We start from the raw sequence: 20,929 nt of genomic DNA, 5'->3' as shown, positions 1-20,929 counted from the left end.
ATGGCGGACACTGACACAGCAGATAAGCAATCAACAAAGTATGCACTAAAAGATCTGTGGGATGAATTCTGTCACTCTACAGGCATACATGCAGTGGACAAGATTAAAGCCTCTTCGGTCAAGCCATTTAGCATTCGTGGGTAGGTCTGCTTGTTCCTGTAAATACACATCTTAGGTGTATGGACTGACTTGGTAGTGCCTAGGGGCTGACCTACCTTAACTGAATACAAAGTTTCTAGGTATTCACCAATCTTTAATGAATGCAACAAACATAAGTGAAAGAACTCCATGATGGTCGTGAGTTTGTAACTTTGGGTGCCATCCGTGAACGTTTACTATTTTCTTGAAACCCATAAGTACGGGTGGGACAATGACATCCCAAATTATAGGCAACCACGCCAAAGAATTTTTTATGAGGGCACACGTGATTTTCCGAGGTCAACCACAACTTTTGTATGGAACACCAAAACTTACTATTTGGTTTTACGAAGAGTTGATTGGGTATAGATATTACATCATCTTGCCCAAGAGATAGTTCCTAATATATAAACAACAAACCATTGTGGTTGGTTGGTTTATTGTTTAACGCCGCACTCATCAATATCCAAACTAACTTGAGGCGGTCTGTAAATAATCGAGTCTGGACAAGACAATCCAGTGATCAACATCATAACCATCAATCTACGCAATTGGGATACAATGACATGTGTCATCCAAGTCAGCGAGCCTGACAACCCGATCCTGTTAGCTCCCTCTTACCATCAATCTACGCAATTGGGATACAATGACATGTGTCATCCAAGTCAGCGAGCCTGACAACCCGATCCTGTTAGCTCCCTCTTTCCATCAATCTATGCAATTGGGATACAATGACATGTGTCATCCAAGTCAGCGAGCCTGACAACCCGATCCTGTTTGCTCCCTCTTACCTATGTGTTGCTGAAGACCAGTTGTAACCTAGATCTTTACGGGTCACAAGCCATTGTGAATATTAATCACTATCATTTGATTCCACAGGCTCCTGTGGGTGTTAGCTATCTGTTCAACTACTGCGTTTCTCATCTACAACCTTATAGATGAGCTCGAGCGCTATTACAGTTATCCCAGCGTCACCAAGGTAACAGCCAAAATGACGCATTTCGTCGAGTTTCCCGCCGTCACCATCTGCAACCGATGCACCCTTAACAGGACTCGTCTGGATGTTTACCCTGAGGTGGAAAACTATTTCTTCAATATTTCTCAAGAACTGAAAAGAAATATTTCATTTTCTGAACCAACTGCAGATTGGTTTCACAAACCATTGTCGTTAGAATGGTGGAGGAATGTTTCCATGGAAGGAGCCAAAATGCTGGTGTCATGTTCCTATGGTGATGTAGATTTTGACTGCATGAGCAGGTTCCGACCTGTTTTTACCACTAACGGATTGTGCCATAGCTTCAACTACAATGACCCTGAAATTGTCAAAGCCTGGACGGCAGGCGAAGATGCTAACCTCGTCCTCAATTTCAACATCAACCAGAAGGACTACACATACAGGACTAACATGGCTGCGGGGATCAAGGTAAACTGTGTACGGTTAATTTGTTTGTCAGTTTGTTATTTAACGCCGCAATCAGCATTATTCCAACTGTATGAGGCGATCTATAAATAATCGAGTCTGAACCAGACAATCCAGTGATCAACATCACGAGCACCGACATACGCAGTTTGGATACGATGACATGCGTCAGCCAAGCCTGACCACCCGGTATCGTCAGTCGCCTCTTACGACAAGCATTGGTTGCTGAAGACCAATTCACGGGTTGATTACCGTTAAAATAACGCGACTTAAAACATTGTTCAGGGACAGGGAATGAAGGCAACCGGTAAGATAATGAAGTTGACACAAACTTATACATTTCATATACAACATAAGTTTAACATAATATAGTTGTACACGCACACACACATGCATAATGTTGTAGCGTTGGTTTAAAAATCACTTAAAGTCTTTGATGTTTTGGGGTATCAGGAAATTAGTGTATATGTGTAGATCACTGTATTGTTTGTTTGTTTAACCCCCTGGCTGCCGAGTTTTTTTTTCAGGCGCACATTTTCATACGGTTTGAAAAGTGATCGTTGTGCGAGAATTGCGCTCGCGTGGTCCTGGATCTACGTACGGCTATAAAATTACACAGAAATGTAGAATATTAAATTTCCTATCCGTTGGTATAAATATAAGTGCAACTACCTTGGCGGTTTGAGAAATAGACACTGCTAAATGTTGTCCAATTTTTTTTTATGCGTTAAGAAACAGTAATTTTATCCGTTTTTTATCGCGCACCGATAAATGCACTGTGCTACGAATTTTTTAATGTGGCATCTTTACGGAAAGTGTTAGCGAAGAAAATACAGCTTGATATCTGAACGACATACGTGTATATGAATTGGGTTTATGGCTTGTGCATAACGTTATACGCTCAACATTAAAAATGACTCGCAATAAATGTCAAAAATGGATTTTATTCTATGACGTCAAACGACGACAGAGAGGTCATACACATATAATGATGGGGGGCATAACTCCGTTATGCGTAACACTAGGTCCATGTAACTCAGATCACTTGGAGAGAATTTGTTGTGGATACGGACGCTATATTTTCGTTATTTTATACCATGGTGAACCAAACTATCCCAATTCAAAGTTCCCTTAATGTGAGCGGATGCAGTTTGGTAGTTTCACAATTTACAAGAAAATGATAACGTATTACATGTGAAAGCACGTAATAGTTTTGAATGAAGCCCTATCCGATATATAAGTTAGTTCTTAGATTCCCATATTGTCCTTGTTTGTGTAGATGTATTTTGACTAATTTTGCATCGTTATTACCAGAGTACTAGCCATATCTTCAAATGTAATGAAATTGCTGAAAATAATACACCATTTTAGTTGACGTCATTGCTTGTTTTATGCATTTTGCGACGTCGGAAAAAAGAACGACTACTGGTATGCTGTTTAGTACATATCTCACCTAATTTCCTTTAATTGTGTGAAAGGTCTCGGCTTCTATATGTCAGAATTTAAGACTCTTTAGACAAAACATAAAATGACTGATTTTTTTCCATTTAAAATAGTGTCCTGAATATATCAACAATTAGACAGTTTGACTGTGTATCTTTTGTGAGAAACAGCGCACCTGTTTGGCATCAATTTAACGTAAATGAAAAATAACATTTCATTTCAACACTCGACTATTTTGTTTAGAGATAAAGAATTTTCTTTGTTTATGATTATGTAGCTATTTCTCTTCATAAGTATGCAATGGAAGATGCAAAAGATAGCTTTTTTATATGGAACTAGTACGTACTATATATTAGAATATGGATGTAAGATTTGTCCAAATTAAGACATGACATGGTTTATATATTTTCAAACAATTTTCGTATAAATATAGTTAGAGTTTGATATCCTGTCATCATCAATATTTTAAATCGAATATGAATTGATTATATTATCGAAAACAATGATAGTGAATCATAAAACGTTTCCGACAAACGCGCACCTGGCCAATCAATTTACATCATTGTTTTCATAAACCGACACAAATGTGCAAAAAAACAAGACAATTCCTTTAAATATGTGTGCATATACATTTCATACCATATATAAATCATTTTCATTAATATTATCAGTTTTACTTATAAGGTTGAATTAAATCACCGTTCATTAACCCAGTTCATGTGAAACTGCAATATTAGTCCAAATGCATTGAATATTATACATCATCGGAACTGGTCCCATTGCAGTTATGGCTACGTTTGATCTTCTAACACTTGTGTAAAGGTTTAGAATATGGTGTATTGCACTAAATATGTCAATTTCCTATGTAAATATGATTCAAACAATCAAAAACTTTCAAAGAATAAAACACCGTAAAATACGCACGTATGATATGATGTTGAACAAGGCTAAATATGGATGCTGAAGTCAGTTTCATGAAAAGTATCTGAACGTACGCAAAAATATACACCATAATACTGACAGTGTAATCGGAAGGATTATGGCGATTGTGTTTACTCTTGTTCAACCGACCTTCACCTCAAAAGATATTATGTAACATGTACGTTGATGTTGACGTATGACATCACTACCGCTGATCCGATTTCTTACAAAATGGCTTTGCTGACAAGGGTACACAAGATTTTGCGAGGACCCTTCCATTGATTCAGGGATCGTTTTGTCCATAAATATGAGATGTAAGTAATCAGAATGATTCTGACTATCTGTGTATTGTTATATGTTTTATCGTTTTCACTAAAGTAAAGAGAAAAGACAGAAATCAGATAATTACCGTTGTCGTTCTGCGTGGTTTCCGTCAGTCATGGCGTCACGTTGCACGGAAACTTTGACAATTTCTTATGATTATCAAATCATTGCATTGTATCTATTTATAATTTCCTATTTCTTGCTGCGATACTCTTTCCATGCATATTCCAAAAGGTATTGAGCCATTGCAAGCAATGAATAGACGGATGAATGTTGGAAAATTTCAGAAAATGCTGCGCAGTGTAAAATAGGTTTTGTCTTTGTTTACATTTCCGAACCAGCGCAGTTTCGAGCACAGCGTTCGTTTTTCACACCAAATATGTTTCGTCTCATTTTATCTGAACTGGCTGGCATTGGTGACAAAGACCACTTGCAGTTTGAGTCTAAAATGTATGGGGAGTTTTATTGATGCATTTTTTTCCAGAAGCTGAATATGAAATTATACGTGATGTAATATGCGTCTCAATGCCGAAAGACGTGATTTTGTCAAACACTATCAATATGGCGGAAAGCGCTCTGCGGCGTTCGTGTAAGTGCATTTTGAAAACATCCCACCGATTCTAGATTCATCGGCAACGTTTGAGAATTTTACTTAGCGATTTCATGTAAAACTGATATGAAAGTGATCATGAATATGTTATTTTGAAATTCAATACTCTCCCAGTAATTATCCGGTTTCATTTTAAAACATACAGCAATAACGCTGTGAATCGCGATTTCGTACTGTGTCAAAAATGGCGACATTTTTTGATGAAGCCTATTTTGAAGGTCATTTCAGCACTTGAATTTTGTAATAATAGTGGATGGTATCAGAAACAGAAATTTCCCGAAGAATTTCGAAACTGTGAAGTGATATTTTGTGCGTGGGATATTTTTTATTTTTATTGGACTTGAAATTGAGGTTGAAGGAAGGACATATATGTCCTTCCCTTCAACCCCTCAATTTGAAGTCGAATAAAAATCAAAATATCCCACGCAATACAAATACACTCTCACAAAGTTTCGAATTCTGCGGAAATTCCCCGTTTCTTGATGATACCATCCACTATTATTTTAAACAAAGCTCGCGCTGAAAAATGACCTTACAAAATAGGCTTCATCGAAAATGGCGACATTTTGACACAGTATGAAATCGCGATCTCACAGCGTTATTTGCTGTATGTTTTGCAAATGTGAAAATCGGATAATTACTGTGAGTATTGAATTTCAAAAATAACATATTTATGATCACTGATATCAGTTTTACATGATTTCGCTAATTATAATTCTGAAACGTTGCCGATGAATCTTTAGAATCGGTTGGGGATGTTTTCGAAAAATGCACTTACACGAACACCGTAGAGCGCTTTCCGCCATATTGAATAGTGTTTACAAAATCACGTTTCGCGAAGGCCGGTATTGAGACGCCTTATTACATCACGTATATTTCATATTCAGCTTCTCGAAAAATGCATCACTGAATTCTCCCCCATACATTTTAGAATCAATTGAAACTGGTCTGTGTCACCAATAATAACTGTCTAGATAAAATGAGACGAAACATATTGGTTGTGAAAACGAAACGCTGTGCTTGAAAGACTGCGTTTGTGTGAAATGTAAACAAAGACAAATTCCGATTTTACACTGCGCAGCATTTTCTGAAATTTTCAACATTCATCCGTCTATTCATTAGCCTGCAATACCGCTCAATGCCTTTGCAGAATATACATGGAAAGAGTATCGTAGCAAGAAATAGGAAATTATAAATAGATACAAATGCAAATGATTTGATAATCGACAAGAAATCCGTGCAAGCGCAGTGACGCTATGACTGACGCCAAATCACGCTAACAACGATAACGGTAATTATCTGCATTTCTGTCCTTTTTCTCTTGCGTATAGTGAAAACGATAAAACATATAACAATACACAGATAGTCAATCATTCTGATTACTTACATCTCATATTTATGTACAAACGATCCCTGAATCAGTGGAAGGTCCTCGCAAATCCTGTGTACCCTTTGTCAGCAAAGCCGCCATTTTGTAAGAAATCGGTCAGCGGTAGTGATGTCATACGTCAACATTGTTGTACATATTAGGCAATTTCTTTGAGGTGAAGGTCGGTTGAACAAGAGTAAACACAATTGCCATATCCTTCCGATTACACTGTCAGTATTATGATGTATATTTTGCGGATAGTTCGGATACTTTTTCAGAAACTGACTTCAGTATCTACATTTAGCCTTGTTCAATATCATATCATACATGCATATAGGGTTTACGGTGTTTTATTCTTGAAAGTTTTTGATTGTTTGAATCATATTTACATAGGAAATTGACATATTTATTGCAATACACCATATTTTAAACCCTTTACTACACAAGTGTTAGAAGATCAAACGTAGCCATAACTGCAATTACTTTAGTTCCTATGATGTACAATATTCAATTTATTTGGACTAATATTGCAATTTCATATGAACAGGTTAATGAACGGTGATATAATTCAACCTTATATGCAAACTGATAATATTCATGACAATGATTTATATATGGTATGAAATGTACATGCACACATATTTAAAGGAATTGTCTTGTTCGATGCATAATTTTGTGTCGTTTTATAGACAAAAGAATGATGCATATAGATCGGCAAGGTGCGCGTTTGTTGGAAAACGTTTTATGATTCTCTATCATTGTTTTCGATAATATATTCAATTCATATTCGATTAAATAATATTGTGAAGACAGGATATCAAACTCTAACTTACTTATAGGAAAATTTGTTGAAAAATATATATACCATCTCATGTGTTAATTCGGACAAATCTTATATCCATATTCTAATATATAGTTCCATATATAAAAGCTATCTTTATGCATCTTTCATTGCATACGTATGAAGAAATAGCTTCATAATCATAAACAAAATTCTTATCCCAAACAAAAATATTCGGGTGTTGTGAAATATTATTTCTATTTACGTTAAATTGATGCCAAACAGGTGCGCGTGTTGGTCACAATAAAGATACGCTGTCAAACTGTCTAATTGTTGATATATTCAGGACACTATTTAAATGGAAAAATCAGTCATTTTATGTTTTTGTCTAAAGAGTGTTAAATTCCTGACATAGAAAGTCTAGACCTTTATACAATGAATGGAAATTAAGTGAGATATATGCTAATCAGCATACCAGTGTCGTCGTTTTCCAACGTCGCAAAATGCATAAAACAAGCGATGACGTCAACTAAAAAATGTTGTATTATTTTCAGCAATTTCGTTACATTTGAAGATATGGCTAGTACTCTGGTAATAACGATGCAAAATTAGTCAAATTACATCTACACAAACAGGAGAATATGGGAATCTAAGAACTAACTTATTATATATCGGATAGGGCCATCCAAATCGCTATTACGTGCTTTTTCATGTAATACGTTGTCATCTTTTCTTATAAATTGTGAAACTACCAAAAGCGCATCCGTTCACATTGGGGAACTTTTGAATTGGAATAGTGAGGTTCACCTCATGAATATAAAATAACGAAAATATAGCGTCCGTATCCACAACACATTTTCTCCAAGGATCTGAGTTACATTGACCTAGTGTTACGCATAACGGAGTTATGCCCCCTTATCATTATACGTTTATGACCTCTCTGTCGTCGTTTGACGTCATAGAAGAAAAAATACATTTTTGACATTTATTGCAGTCATTTTTAATGTTGAGCGTATAACGTTACAGTGCACGCCAATACATAAACCCAATTCATATACACTTATGTCGTTCAGATATCAGGCTGTATTTTCTTCGCTCACACTCTCCGTAAAGATGCCCCATTAAAAATTTCTAGCACAGTGCTTTTTATCGGTGCGCGATAAAAAGCGGAGAAATTTACTGTTTTTTAACGCATAACAAAAATTTGGACAACATTTAGCAAGGTCTATTTCTCAAACCGCCAAGGTAGTTGCACTTATATTTATACCAACGGATAGGAAATTTAATATTCTACATTTCTGTGTAATTTTATAGCCTTACGTAGATCCAGGACCACGCGAGAGCAATTCTCGCACAACGTTCACTTTTCAAACTGTATGAAAATGTGCGCCTGAAAAAAAACTCGGCAGCCAGGGGGTTAACACAGTACTAATATATATTCCAACCACATGATAGCGGTCTATAGATTATCGAGTCTGAATCAGACAATCCAGTGACTGACATCATGATCATCGAGCTAAGCATTTGGAATACGACATGCGTCAACCAGTTCTGTTAGTTGCCAGTAACGATAGATATGGGTTGCTGTTGATCAATTCTAACCCTGATCTTCACGGGATCTTCCTTCCGTTAGCTGCCAGTAACGATAGATATGGGTTGCTGTTGATCAATTCTAACCCCGATCTTCACGGGATCTTCATTCCGTTAGCTGCCAGTTACGATAGATATGGGTTGCTGTTGATCAATTCTAACCCCGATCTTCACGGGATCTTCCTTCCGTTAGTTGCCAGTAACGATAGATATGGGTTGCTGTGATGATCAATTCTAACCCTGTTGATCTTCACGGGATCTTCATTCCGTTAGCTGCCAGTTACGATAGATATGGGTTGCTGTTGATCAATTCTAACCCCGACCTTCACGGGATCTTCATTCCGTTAGCTGACAGTTACGATAGATATGGGTTGCTGTTGATCAATTCTAACCCCGATCTTCACGGGATCTTCATTCCGTTAGCTGCCAGTTACGATAGATATGGGTTGCTGTTGATCAATTCTAACCCCGATCTTCACGGGATCTTCATCCCGTTAGCTGCCAGTTACGTTAGATATGGGTTGCTGTTGATCAATTCTAACCCCGATCTTCACGAGATAGATCATAATGTAAAATAAACAGGTGATATGTATGAGGTCCTGTATAAATTTTCAGGTTCTGCTGCACAATCCTCGACTACACCCAGACGCTAGCTCCACCATCGTCATGGCCTCGCCCGGATTCTCAACATATGTTGCCTTGCAAAAAGAGGAGGTGGGTGTATCTGAATATACCACGGACATACATAAACTAAGGCCCCCGTTCCACCAAACCGACCGGTATACCGAGCGCGATCACTGCGACCAGTTCGTTCGCAACCGGTCGCAGAGTTTTTGCGACCGATTTTGACCCATTTTGACTTTCCGGTTACATTTGTGTATGTTTCCTAATATTATTTTGGTATTTTGAAGGGACACACTGCTAACTTTTGTCCTGGCTTTGCAGTTTCTGTTCCTGCCCCGCCCCTACAAGGCATTTGGTAGTCAGGAATGTATAGACACAGCTAAACCCAAGTTTGTGAATCCTCTCAAGTACTACTCCCCTTCTCCTACGACCATTGCTTCATGGAGTGTGTCCGGGTCAAGGCCTTCAATGAGTGTGGGTGTGTCGGCCCATCAGATCCACGTAAGTTTGTAGTGAGTGAGTGAGTTTAGTTTCACGCCGTGATCAGCAATATTCCAGCTATATGGCGGCGGTATGTAAATAATCGAGGTCTGTACCAGATAAACCCAGCGATCAACAGCATGAGCATCGATCACGCAACTGGGATACGAGGACATGTGTCAACCAAGTCAGCGAGACTGACCCCACCCGATCCCGTTAGTCGACGTACGTGTGTGGCTTATCTGAGACACATACATACGGAATTCGAGAAGGGACATTGTCGCGTTGTCGCATTGTCGCCCTTTTCGATTACCGGTGCGCTATGTGTAGAAAGTCAATTAGTCTACGCTTGCGCAGAAAATGTTATACTCTATTTCAGACTTCACTGGTCTTTTGTTACCGCCAGTGGTTTTAAATCAAATAGTACTCGCAATGGTAATGAGGGCTGCTTTTCATGAACTTTGAACAATCTGTTAATCTGAGGATATAGAATTAGGAATTAGGTTTCGTGAGGTGTTTGAAACCTGAGGAACCTTGAAATGAGGTAAAAGAAAACATTTGACTGTTGTCTGCAAGGAAATCAACAATGGAGAGCACAAGACTACTTGGCAACAAATGGCGGCATACACACGCATGCGCATTCCTTCATTATTTTATTGTACGTGTTCAAACAGACTTCACACTGAAAACGAAAGGGCGACAACGCGACAACGCGACAATGCGACATTTCATCAGAGGCTATCACAAGCATGATTATTTATCGATGTTTTGACAGGGCAGAGATGCCTAGGGATTCGAACTCAGAACAATAATAAATGAACGTACATGTGGCCGTGAAGTCTGTGGGTTAAGGGTCGTTGGTTTATGGAATGGTTGTATTCAAACTGGCCATTTTGCTGGAAATTATTATGATTGAGTATGTTTGAAATGATACAGGTACATGTGTATCGCTGGGTATAGTATCGTCTGAGAAAATCATCGATGGATTGTGAATCATGGCATTTCCAGGATTAATTATGTAGATTCAAACAGAATTGAAAAACAGACATTATTGTGTGATGAAATACCTTGCTACTCTTACCAAGCTCCTTGTGAGTGAGGAGTGGAGGTGGTGAGGAGTGAGTGGTGGTGAGTGGAGTGAAATGAGTGAGTGAGGAGTTGAGTGAGTGAGTGAGTGAGTGAGTGAGTGGTATGAGTGGGTGGGTGGGTGGGTGGGTGGGTGGGGTGGGCGGGTGGGTGGGGTGGAGTGAGTGAGTGGAGGAGGAGTGAGTGAGTGAGTGAGTGAGTGAGTGAGTGAGTGAGTGAGTGGAGAGGAGTGAAGTGAGTGAGTGAGTGATGAGTATAGGTTTTCGGCACTTCAAGGGTACGCAACTCTGCCGAGCGATTTCATCGTTTTTAATATCATAATGATAGCAGTCCATTTGTATGGCGTTTTCCCAAGAAAAATATCACGTTCAAAGCCGACCTAAACTGTTTATGAGGTGCTGGAGGGTTAAGTGATATTACCATCTCATTCTACCTGGTATCCATCCACTGCTGGCTGAACAGAGGCACATCTCGGACAAATTCATCAGCGTGGGATAGGACTGTCCCAAGAAACTCTGTCAGGTATGGAATCCGAGAAGGGACATTGTCGTGTTGTCGCCCTTTTTTATTACCGGCGCGCATGTGTAGAAAGTCAATTAGTCTACGCATGCGCAGAAAAATGTTATACTCTATTTCAGACTTCACTGGTCTTTTTGTTACCGCCAGTGGTTTAAAAATGAAGTAGTACTCGTAATGGCAATGGGGGCTGCTTTTCTTGAACTTAACGCAAATCTTCCATTGTTGCTTTGCAAATTATTTCAAATATTATAATTGTATTTAGCCAATCAAGTGTGTTTTCGCAGCAAGAGAAATTATTAGACAACTATTCATTGTCATGACGGCACACGGTGGCCCTGTCATTCTAGATGGGGCGAATTAGGGTTGCGTCGCAGATGATGCTTACATGTATGATGCATACATCTAACGTAGATGATACTTACATGTACGAAGATAATGCATATATCTAACGTAGATGATGCTTACATGTACGAAGATAATGCATACATCTAACGTAGATGATTCTTACATGTATGAAGAAGATGCATACATCTAACGTAGATGATACTTACATGTACAAAGATGATGCTTATGTTTTACGTCGTTGATGCTTTGTTCCAAATATATATTATTGTTATCGTATGTACGGTATTATTATTAGACATATATCACTACACCCTACCATCATCCAACATCATCAACTACATCATACCAACATCATCAACTACAATATATATTGTTGGTATCGTATGTACGGTATTATTATTAGACATACATCACTACACCCCACCATCATCCAACATCATCAACTACAATATATATTGTTGGTATCGTATGTACGGTATTATTATTAGACATACATCACTACACCCCACCATCATCCAACATCATCAACTACATCATACCAACATCATCAACTACAATATATATTGTTGGTATCGTATGTACGGTATTATTATTAGACATACATCACTACACCCCATCATCATCATCATCATCATCAACTACATCATATATACATTGTTGGTATCGTATGTACGGTATTATTATTAGACATACATCACTACACCCCACCATCATCCAACATCATCAACTACATCATACCAACATCATCAAATAATCTACAATATATATTGTTGGTATCGTATGTACGGTATTATTAGACATACATCACTACACCCCACCATCATCCAACATCATCAACTACAAACATCATCAACTACAGTATATATTGTTGGTATCGTATGTACGGTATTATTATTAGCCATACATCACTACACCCCAATTATTAGACATCATCCAACACTTCATCATCAACTACAATATATATTTATTGTTATCGTATGTACGGTATTATTATTAGACATACATCACTACACCCCCAACCATCATCCAACATCATCAACTACATCATACCAACATTATCAACTACAATATATATAGATATATTGGACATACATCACTACACCCCACCATCATCCAACATCATCAACTACAATATATATTATTGTTATCGTATTGTACATTATTATTAGACATACATCACTACATCCACCATCATCCAACATCATCAACTACATCATTGCATATGCCAGCAACATACGTACATCAACATTAAGTACACAGTACCCATCTAAACAACCATACATCCTTTCCGGTAAGCTAAAGGTCAAAGACAAGTCATTCCCTATGACATGTGCTTTCGCGGATACTGCGCCAGCTCAAGCTGTACCAACTGTTGATTATAAAGGACCAGCAATTTCTAAAGGCTCCTGTGACTGGTCTACTATAGGTATAATCTGACCTGGAATATCTAAGGGGTAAAGTCATGCACTACATAAAGATAAGAAAGTCAGTACAAATGTTTGATATTTGTTGCAGAGGATGGTCCCATATGCTCTCTGGTGAAACATCACAGCTGTTACAATGCCTTTCTCAGTAAGTATCGCTACCATTTACGTGTAACGATATTCTTTGATGTTCTGGATGGGGAGAGTTTGGGGTAGATGGGAAAGAACTATTCTCAAGATTCCTTTAAAATTAAATCAGATTCAAACAATGAAGGTTTCAGTAGACATCAGTCATCATGTTATCCTGAGAAATAACTTATCCGACATTTTACGTATTGTTTTCGCAGTAGACACGAGAAATTTGTTTTCTCTATTAACAAATTGTCCATTGGTACCTAGTTATGAAGCAAGAAATAAAGTCTTCCTTAATTGGTTGTGTCAGATATAGTGGAATATACATAGTCAAGGTTTTGGGAGGACAGAACAAAACTCCATTCCTTGTGAGATTGCAAAACGTCAAGGAGATCCATGAATATTTTGAGATTCCGAAGACATTTGGTGACATATTTCAGTTTCTTTGTGCAACCACTTCTTTTGATTGGTTATCCTCTCTCCGACAATGGCTATAAAATTTTGAAACTGTTTTCTGGTCAGAGACACATTGTAGGAAGAGTGTGGCTTCAATGAAATCTGCAGCACAATAGCAACTGGTTAATTTATTTTGTTATAGAATATTGTTTATAACACATTAGTGTTTCTGGAGTAAATTGTTTCAATATATTCGAAAATTGTAAACACATATGTCCCAATGTTTAATGTACTTGCAAGAGTGACAAATAAGTTTGATTTGTTCATCACTTACGAGCTGGACTGCGAACGCAAGAACACAAGGTAGCAAAAAGACAGAAAACACCTACTCATTTATCTAGAAATGTTGTTTCTATAACAGGAAACATACTGTCCTTATAAATTATTTAAACATGCGAAAAAGACTATACGTGCACGCATTAAATTAAAGAATGACAGATCAAACTGAAACGTTTTCTAAAAATAAACAGCTTGAAATCAGACCTACTAGTTTACTTGTTTACCAAGGGAAAATGTCAAAGAACGGTACCTTCGTTGGAGAATGTGGTTGTGTCGGTGGGTGCACTCTAGAAAGGTACACCGCACAGGTGTCCTCCAGCACCTTCCCAGCTAACATGATACACATATTAATGTGTGGAAGCACAATGTATATCCCAATGCTTAATGTACTCGCAAGAGTGACAAATAACTTTGATTTGTTCATCATTTATGACCTAGACTGCGAAGAGAAGCGCACAAGGTAGCAAAACGATCAAATCACCTACTGATTTATCTATAAAGGTTGTTTCTGTGACAGGAAACATGCTGGCCTTATAAATTATTTAAACATGCGTAAGACAATATGTGCATTAAATTAAAGAATGACAGATCAAAATGGAACGTTTTGTAAAATAAACTAATTACAGTTTGTAATCATATCGCAACGTTTACTTGTTTACCAAGGAAAAATGTCAAAGAACGGTACCTTCGTTAAAGAATGTGGTTGTGTCGGTGAGTGCACCCTAAAAAGGTACACCGCCCAGGTGTCCTCCAGCTCCTTCCCAGCAAACATCTGGACCAACAGCGTCCTCAACACCACACAGGCCCGGGACAAGGAGACTATGGTGTGAGCATTCCGCACTGGCTAGGACCAATTTCCCAAACACAAATTTACCATCTTTGATATGTTTCAAAACCATTAGCTGCATGATCCCCACTCATGCATCATGTTTCCAAGATGGTGAATTGCCTTCTTTGTCTCAGTTAAGTCCCGTACATGCCAAGGTCGCTGCATATAAGTTCTTTTATGTGGCGACCTTAAAATTGAAACAAACAGTGTTTGCCGTACGCAATGGGAAACTAACAAATTTCAAAGAAATTTTATACCATTAAGGGATTTGTAATAGAAATAATGCTGTCATATAAATAAAAAGTTCAAAAGCCATATTAACATCGGTTATACTCGCGAGTCTGTTATCATGCCATGTGCAAATTCATAGGTTTCCCCTATGTGTCATTGCCTGTATTTGCTGTTATTCAGGAACAACTTTCTGGAGCTGAGAGTGTTCTACGACTTTATTATGTCGAAGTCCACAACACAACAAGCTCAATATACAGCGGCCTCACTCTTTTGTAAGTGGATTACGTTTCAAGTTTAAGTTTATCATATTAACATGGATCCGTTTCCAACACGTCTTGGTATTATTCATCCTTGCAAGGGTTGCTATATTTTCTAAGGCACAGACCAGCATTATCGTGTATGGACTTTAATATCAAGTAGACGATGTTAAGATCCTAGCCTGGCCAGAACCATTTGTCTGCTTGAGTGAGTGAGTGAGTGAGTGAGTGAGTGAGTGAGTGAGTGAGTGAGTGAGTGAGTGAAGGTGAGTGAGTGAGTGAGTGAGTGAGTGAGTGAGTGAGTGAGTGAGTGAGTGAGTGAGTGAGTGAGTGAGTGAGTGAGTGAGTGAGTGAGTGAGTGAGTGAGTGAGTCAGCAAGCGAGCAAGTGAGTGACTGAGTTTAGTTTTCGCCGCACCCAGCAATATTCCAGCTGTATGGCGCCGCTTTCCAGCTGTATGGCGGCAGTCTTTGAGCTGAAACAAGGTTTAAAGAAGTGTAAACCAAAGCTTAGTAAAATATATATCAATTAAAAAATCTCAACATTAGAAACACTACTTCAATGTCCCACATGTCATTGTCGTAAAGTCAACGTCTCCACCATCTGCAGAACCGGGTGCCGTTATGATATGGTGGAGTTTGATGGGTTCTTTATGTCGATGTAGATGTTCAGTCAATTGTGTTGTTGTTTCAGCCAATATCGGGGGCCAGATGGGATTGTGTCTCGGAGCAAGCATCCTGACAGTCGCAGAGATCACGGAACTCCTGGTGTTCATCGTCATCTTCCTCTTGGACAAATGTAGAGGAAGAAAAGCTCGTAACAGAATCAACAACTGGTAGATAGGACGACAGCCATTCTGTTATGTCCTTATGTTTCTGTTAGAAACATCTTGGTGTCATCTTTCAATCAACAATGTCATTAGAAAATCAAATCAAATCACTCAGCAAAGGATGCTTCTACCATATCTTCAATATTAGCAAGATCCGAACTCTCTTAGACTTCAACACCGCCCAGCTTCTAACGACCAGCCTTGTTCTCTCTAAACTTAATCACTGCAACTCCCTCTATTACAACATTCCTCAACAGCTCCTTTCACAACTCCAACGGATTCAGAATTCAGCCGCCCGTGTTGTTGCCCGTGCACCACGCTACCAAACTGTGACACCAATCCTCCAAACTCTTCACTGGCTTCCTGTATCAAGCAGAATTCAATACAAACTTCTTCTCCTTACACACAGCTGCATCTATGAAAACATGTTTTCTCAATATCTTAAAAGCCTCATTCATCTCCATGTTCCAAGCCGATTGCTCCGCTCGTCAAACTCCCTACTGCTTACACAGCCTCACGTCAGCCTCAAGGGATCAAGAGCGTTCTCTGCTGCAGCCCCCTATCTCTGGAACATTCTACCACTCACCCTAAAAGAAATAGAATCTGCTGATGCTTTCAAAACTGCCCTCAAAATCATCTGTTCAAACTCTCTTTTCCATATACATTGTCTACAATCTTTTCTCTTCATAGCGCCATTGAGCAATATCCTTTGGAAATAGGCGCTCTATAAATCAATTATTATCATTTTTATTATTAAAGTGCAAATAAGGACGCGTAAAGATCTGAGTGAGAACTGGCCATGCTTGCAGGAAACGTTGTCTGACGCGATCGTGTGGTCTAGCTCTGTGACTTGGCTGACGTCATCGTATCCCATTTGCGTAGATTTGCTCTTGATGTCAATTATTGGACTGTCTGGACAGTCTAGACAGAACGCTGCCATGTAGCTGGAATGTTTCAGAGTGTGGCGTTAAATATCAAAGAGAAGACAAAAGCAGTGCAAATAGCGAAGGATGAGGCGTCATATATTGTCCTCGACCAACTATTGGATGGTTCTAAAAGACGAAAATACATTTGATCTTCGTTTATATGACAACGGTTCTGCTGTCACGGGTGGTCGTTACTGAAGATTTCTTTATATTGTGCCGTACTTCATTCCTGCAGCCTAGTGGTTATGGCGTTTGCTTGTTACGCTGAGGACCGGGGTTCGATTCCCACATGGGCACAATGTGTGAAGCCCATTTCTGGTGTCCCCCGCCGTGATATTACTGGAGTATGGTAAAAGCGGCGTAGAACTAAACTCACTCACTCATTAACTCATCTTGAACGTTTTCCCTCACTACTACATTCTATAAATCATGACCCGTAATTGAGAAGGTGTATCTTTGTGTATTAAGGCGTGCCCTCAGAAACCACACAATCAAATGCATCAGCTCGAAACTGATCTGTTTTAAAATAAAAGCGACAAAGTCATTTCCACATCCAAAAGAGCACCAACGACGCTGACACGACATGGTCCATGACGATGACGTCCTTTCTGCAAGCATTGCTGATTCCAATCCAAATGTGATTGAGTTCAAACGACGTCTTTGAAGCTGAAGTTGCAATCCATAGTAGCAAATGCTGTGCACTGTAATGACGTGCAACGATGCTGTTACGATGCACCCAGCCAGAATCTCAAACATACAGTGTCAACGACTGCATACCTCAGTCCGTTTACTATGAAAATGAGGTCCAGTAAGGGTTACCCAATCATTGTGCGCAGGCAACATTGAGAGTAATGGTTTCATTTTCAAATCTGAATGATGATTTAATGTGTATTTTCCTACTGAGACAGTAAACTTTTAAGACCAATATTTTGTTTTATCATGGGATTTCCTTGTACCACAAAATAATCACAACATTCTCGATTGCAAAACCGTAGACTGACTGACTGACTGAGTTTTGGTTTTACGCCGCTTTTAGCAATATTCCAGCAACATCACGGCGGGGGACACCAGAAATGGGCCTCACACATTGTACCCATGTGGGGATTCGAACTCGGGTCTTCGGCGTGACGAGCTAACGCTTTAACTACTAGGCTACCCCACCGCCCCCAAACCGTAGAGGGAAAATGAGTGAGTTTAGTTGTACGCCGCACTCAGCAATATTTCAGCTATATGGCGACGGTCTGTAATTTAATCGAGTCTGGGACCAGATAATCCAGTGATCAACAGCATGAGCATCGATCTGCGCAAATGGGAACCGATGACGTGTCAACCAAGTCAGCGAGCCTGACCACCCGATCCCGTTAGTCGCCTCTTACGACACGCATGAGTTACTGAATATTCTAACCTGGACCTACATGGGTAGGAGAGAGAAAAAGTTTGAGATGCCGGTCCGCATACCTCCGCCGGGTCGAGGTTCATATCCCTCCCAGCTGTATGTGTGTGTATCTTGATTATTGTGCGTTTGAATTGTTGAATGATATTGTTTGTTTGTTGTTTAACGCCACACTCAGCAGTAGTCCAGGTATATCACAGTGCTTTGAAATATAATCAAGTGCAAATCATCACATCTAGTGATTGATAGCATGAGCATCAACCAAGCAAGCCTGACCACCCGATTCATCCCGATCCTCTTACAACCATGGGTAGCTGAAGACCAATTCGGACCAGGATCCTCACGGTGGCAATTGTTGAATAAATGAATGAATGAATGAATAATTAGTTCTTTAATAATAATAATATTATTATTATTATTTCTCCGGAAGGTTCTTGGTTCGACTAGGCAGCGTTTCCTGGGAGAAGTCCCATTCGCTGTCTGGGCTGCGTGTAGAGGGGGGCAAGGGCCCTGAGCTGATGATGAGCCTTACCAGCCTGACTGTGCCAGGATCACCCGAACCCTCTCTGCTGCATTTTCATCTTTAATCTGTAAAACATAATAATAATAATAAGTGCATTTATATTGCGCTATTTTCCATCAGGTATCAAGGATAGTACTTGGAAAAGACATGGGTTTTAAGTTAGGACTTGAAGACAGCTAAAGATGGGGAGGTTTTGATATCAAAAGGAAGACAGTTCCAGAGAGAAGGAGCACAGAATGAGAATGATCTCTGGCCGAAGGATTTGAGATTGGTCCTGGGGATGGTAAATAAAAGTTGATCATTGGATCTCAGGTTGTTGGGATCTTTACGCTGCATCAGCAATATCACAGCTATTCGCGGAGAAGATACGTCAATAAAATCTCCAATATGTGCATGCAAACTTTATCCTTCTTAGATCGAGACAGATCGTTTCCTTCCATGTAGAGAGTGAGTGAGTGAGTTAAAATTTAACGTCACATCGGCAATATTTCAGCCATATCGTGACGAGAACATTTGATATTGAAATGAAATATATGAATATTATAAAAAAAACTGCCGACGAAGGACAGTAAAACCACTAGAATATCACTGATGTGTATGTAAAACTAGTAATTAAATCTAAAACGTTTTAACTAAAGGGGAAAAACAATACAGTATAAAAATGGGCTATAAATCGCCAATAACTGAAGGTAGATCACCATACCAGTGACCATGGGGACTTACATTACTTTTGCTACCTGCATGGACCCTAGTTGGATTTACACCATCCCTTCAGTCATTGGCGACAGAAGAGAAATCTAGCCATAAATTAAAAGCACACATATTCTACGATTAAAAACGTGGTAAGCCTAAATTTACTCTAAATGTGTTGGGACTTACGTACCCTCTCAGGACTCCATGTAGAGACGTTCCACAGGGGAGGTTCTGAAAGCACCTAAACATAATGTCATACCCTGATGGTGAATGCTGTCCAATACTCGTAACTATGATTTGCGAGCTGAACCATGTATAAAACATCCGTAATCGAGTTTAGACCTATTTTAACTTCGATAAAGACGTAGAAGCGTTTTTTATCCCCACCCTATGTAACATTTGACACAACTTTCAGAATATGCAGTGCTTTTAAACAGTTCTTTTCTAGACTTTTGGTGTGGGGTATAAATGATAATTTACTATTGTTACGGATTATAAATTACCGTGACAAACCTCCTGTGAGTCCCCTTTAAACCGGCAAAAATAGAACACAGACACGTCTATAATATTCATACATATATTGAATAAAAACAAGGTAAAAATTAATGACAGCACAGATTTCTAGTACAATACAATTGAGTCACAAATCAAAAATACTAGGTCACAATTTTAAAATGTAACTCACCAAAGTCTTGATATTTCTGGTAAACAGGTGTACTGATTGAACATTGTTGACAGCTGTTGAATGATCAGTGTAGACGAGGCCTAGGTCTTGAAGCGTCGATGCTTGCAGACAAATGAGAGTAAATCCAAAGCTGTAGTCCCCTCGTACATCTCAACAACCATCCTTTATATACCTATTATACAGTTCTAGATATTTCTAGCAAAATCTAAGCCAAATCACTATCATTTAGAAATTACGAGAATCCCACTGTCTTCCGCCGGAAGCAACAACAACAACAAAAGGGAGGTAACTCTTAACTCCTTAGCTTACTCTTAAGCGGTGAAATTACATAAGTTCAGGGTGTGAGTTCCAATCCTCACCCAACGCTTTCAACATTTGTGACCCATAACAGCTAAAAGTCACCTAATGTGACATAATTAACAAAAAAACACATCCTCAAAACACTATCAAAAGTGACGCCTAAGAATTTGGTTTCTTTAACGACCTTTTATTGATGTCATATTTCAAATAATTCTTGGTCAGCATGCATTTTCCGTTTAATACAAAAATGAACAGAGCACGTTTTAGATGTAGAAAATCCAAACCCGTTTTCCTGGGACCACTTGTGTATTTTGTTGAGACAA

At 39.0% G+C, this 20,929-nt stretch overlaps 1 protein-coding gene across 1 annotated transcript; it reads left to right on the top strand.

Annotated features, from left to right (window-relative positions):
• On the top strand, window positions 1-10,490 carry LOC124272263 (acid-sensing ion channel 4-A-like). The gene is made up of 5 exons (XM_046707427.1): window positions 1-140; window positions 1,018-1,561; window positions 9,212-9,310; window positions 9,542-9,721; window positions 10,476-10,490. The coding sequence occupies exons 1-5, from the start codon at window positions 1-3 to the stop codon at window positions 10,488-10,490; spliced, it is 978 nt and encodes a 325-aa protein (XP_046563383.1).
• Window positions 10,491-20,929: the final 10,439 nt, after the last annotated feature.

This window comes from Haliotis rubra, unplaced genomic scaffold (genome assembly GCF_003918875.1).
Source record: "Haliotis rubra isolate DU_JTF1 unplaced genomic scaffold, ASM391887v1 Scf168, whole genome shotgun sequence".
Classification (NCBI taxonomy): domain Eukaryota; kingdom Metazoa; phylum Mollusca; class Gastropoda; order Lepetellida; family Haliotidae; genus Haliotis; species Haliotis rubra.
Note: the sequence above shows the minus strand (reverse complement) of the source record. Positions and strands in the feature narration are given on the sequence as shown.

What these genes read in the sequence shown, in the direction of transcription:
- LOC124272263 (XM_046707427.1), top strand. Translation starts at nt 1, where the DNA reads ATGGCGGACACTGACACAGCAGATAAGCAATCAACAAAGTATGCACTA. An exon ending in ACATGGCTGCGGGGATCAAG is followed by an intron (nt 1,562 to 9,211) that starts GTAAACTGTGTA and finishes ATAAATTTTCAG; the next exon opens with GTTCTGCTGCACAATCCTCG. An exon ending in TTGCCTTGCAAAAAGAGGAG is followed by an intron (nt 9,311 to 9,541) that starts GTGGGTGTATCT and finishes CTGGCTTTGCAG; the next exon opens with TTTCTGTTCCTGCCCCGCCC.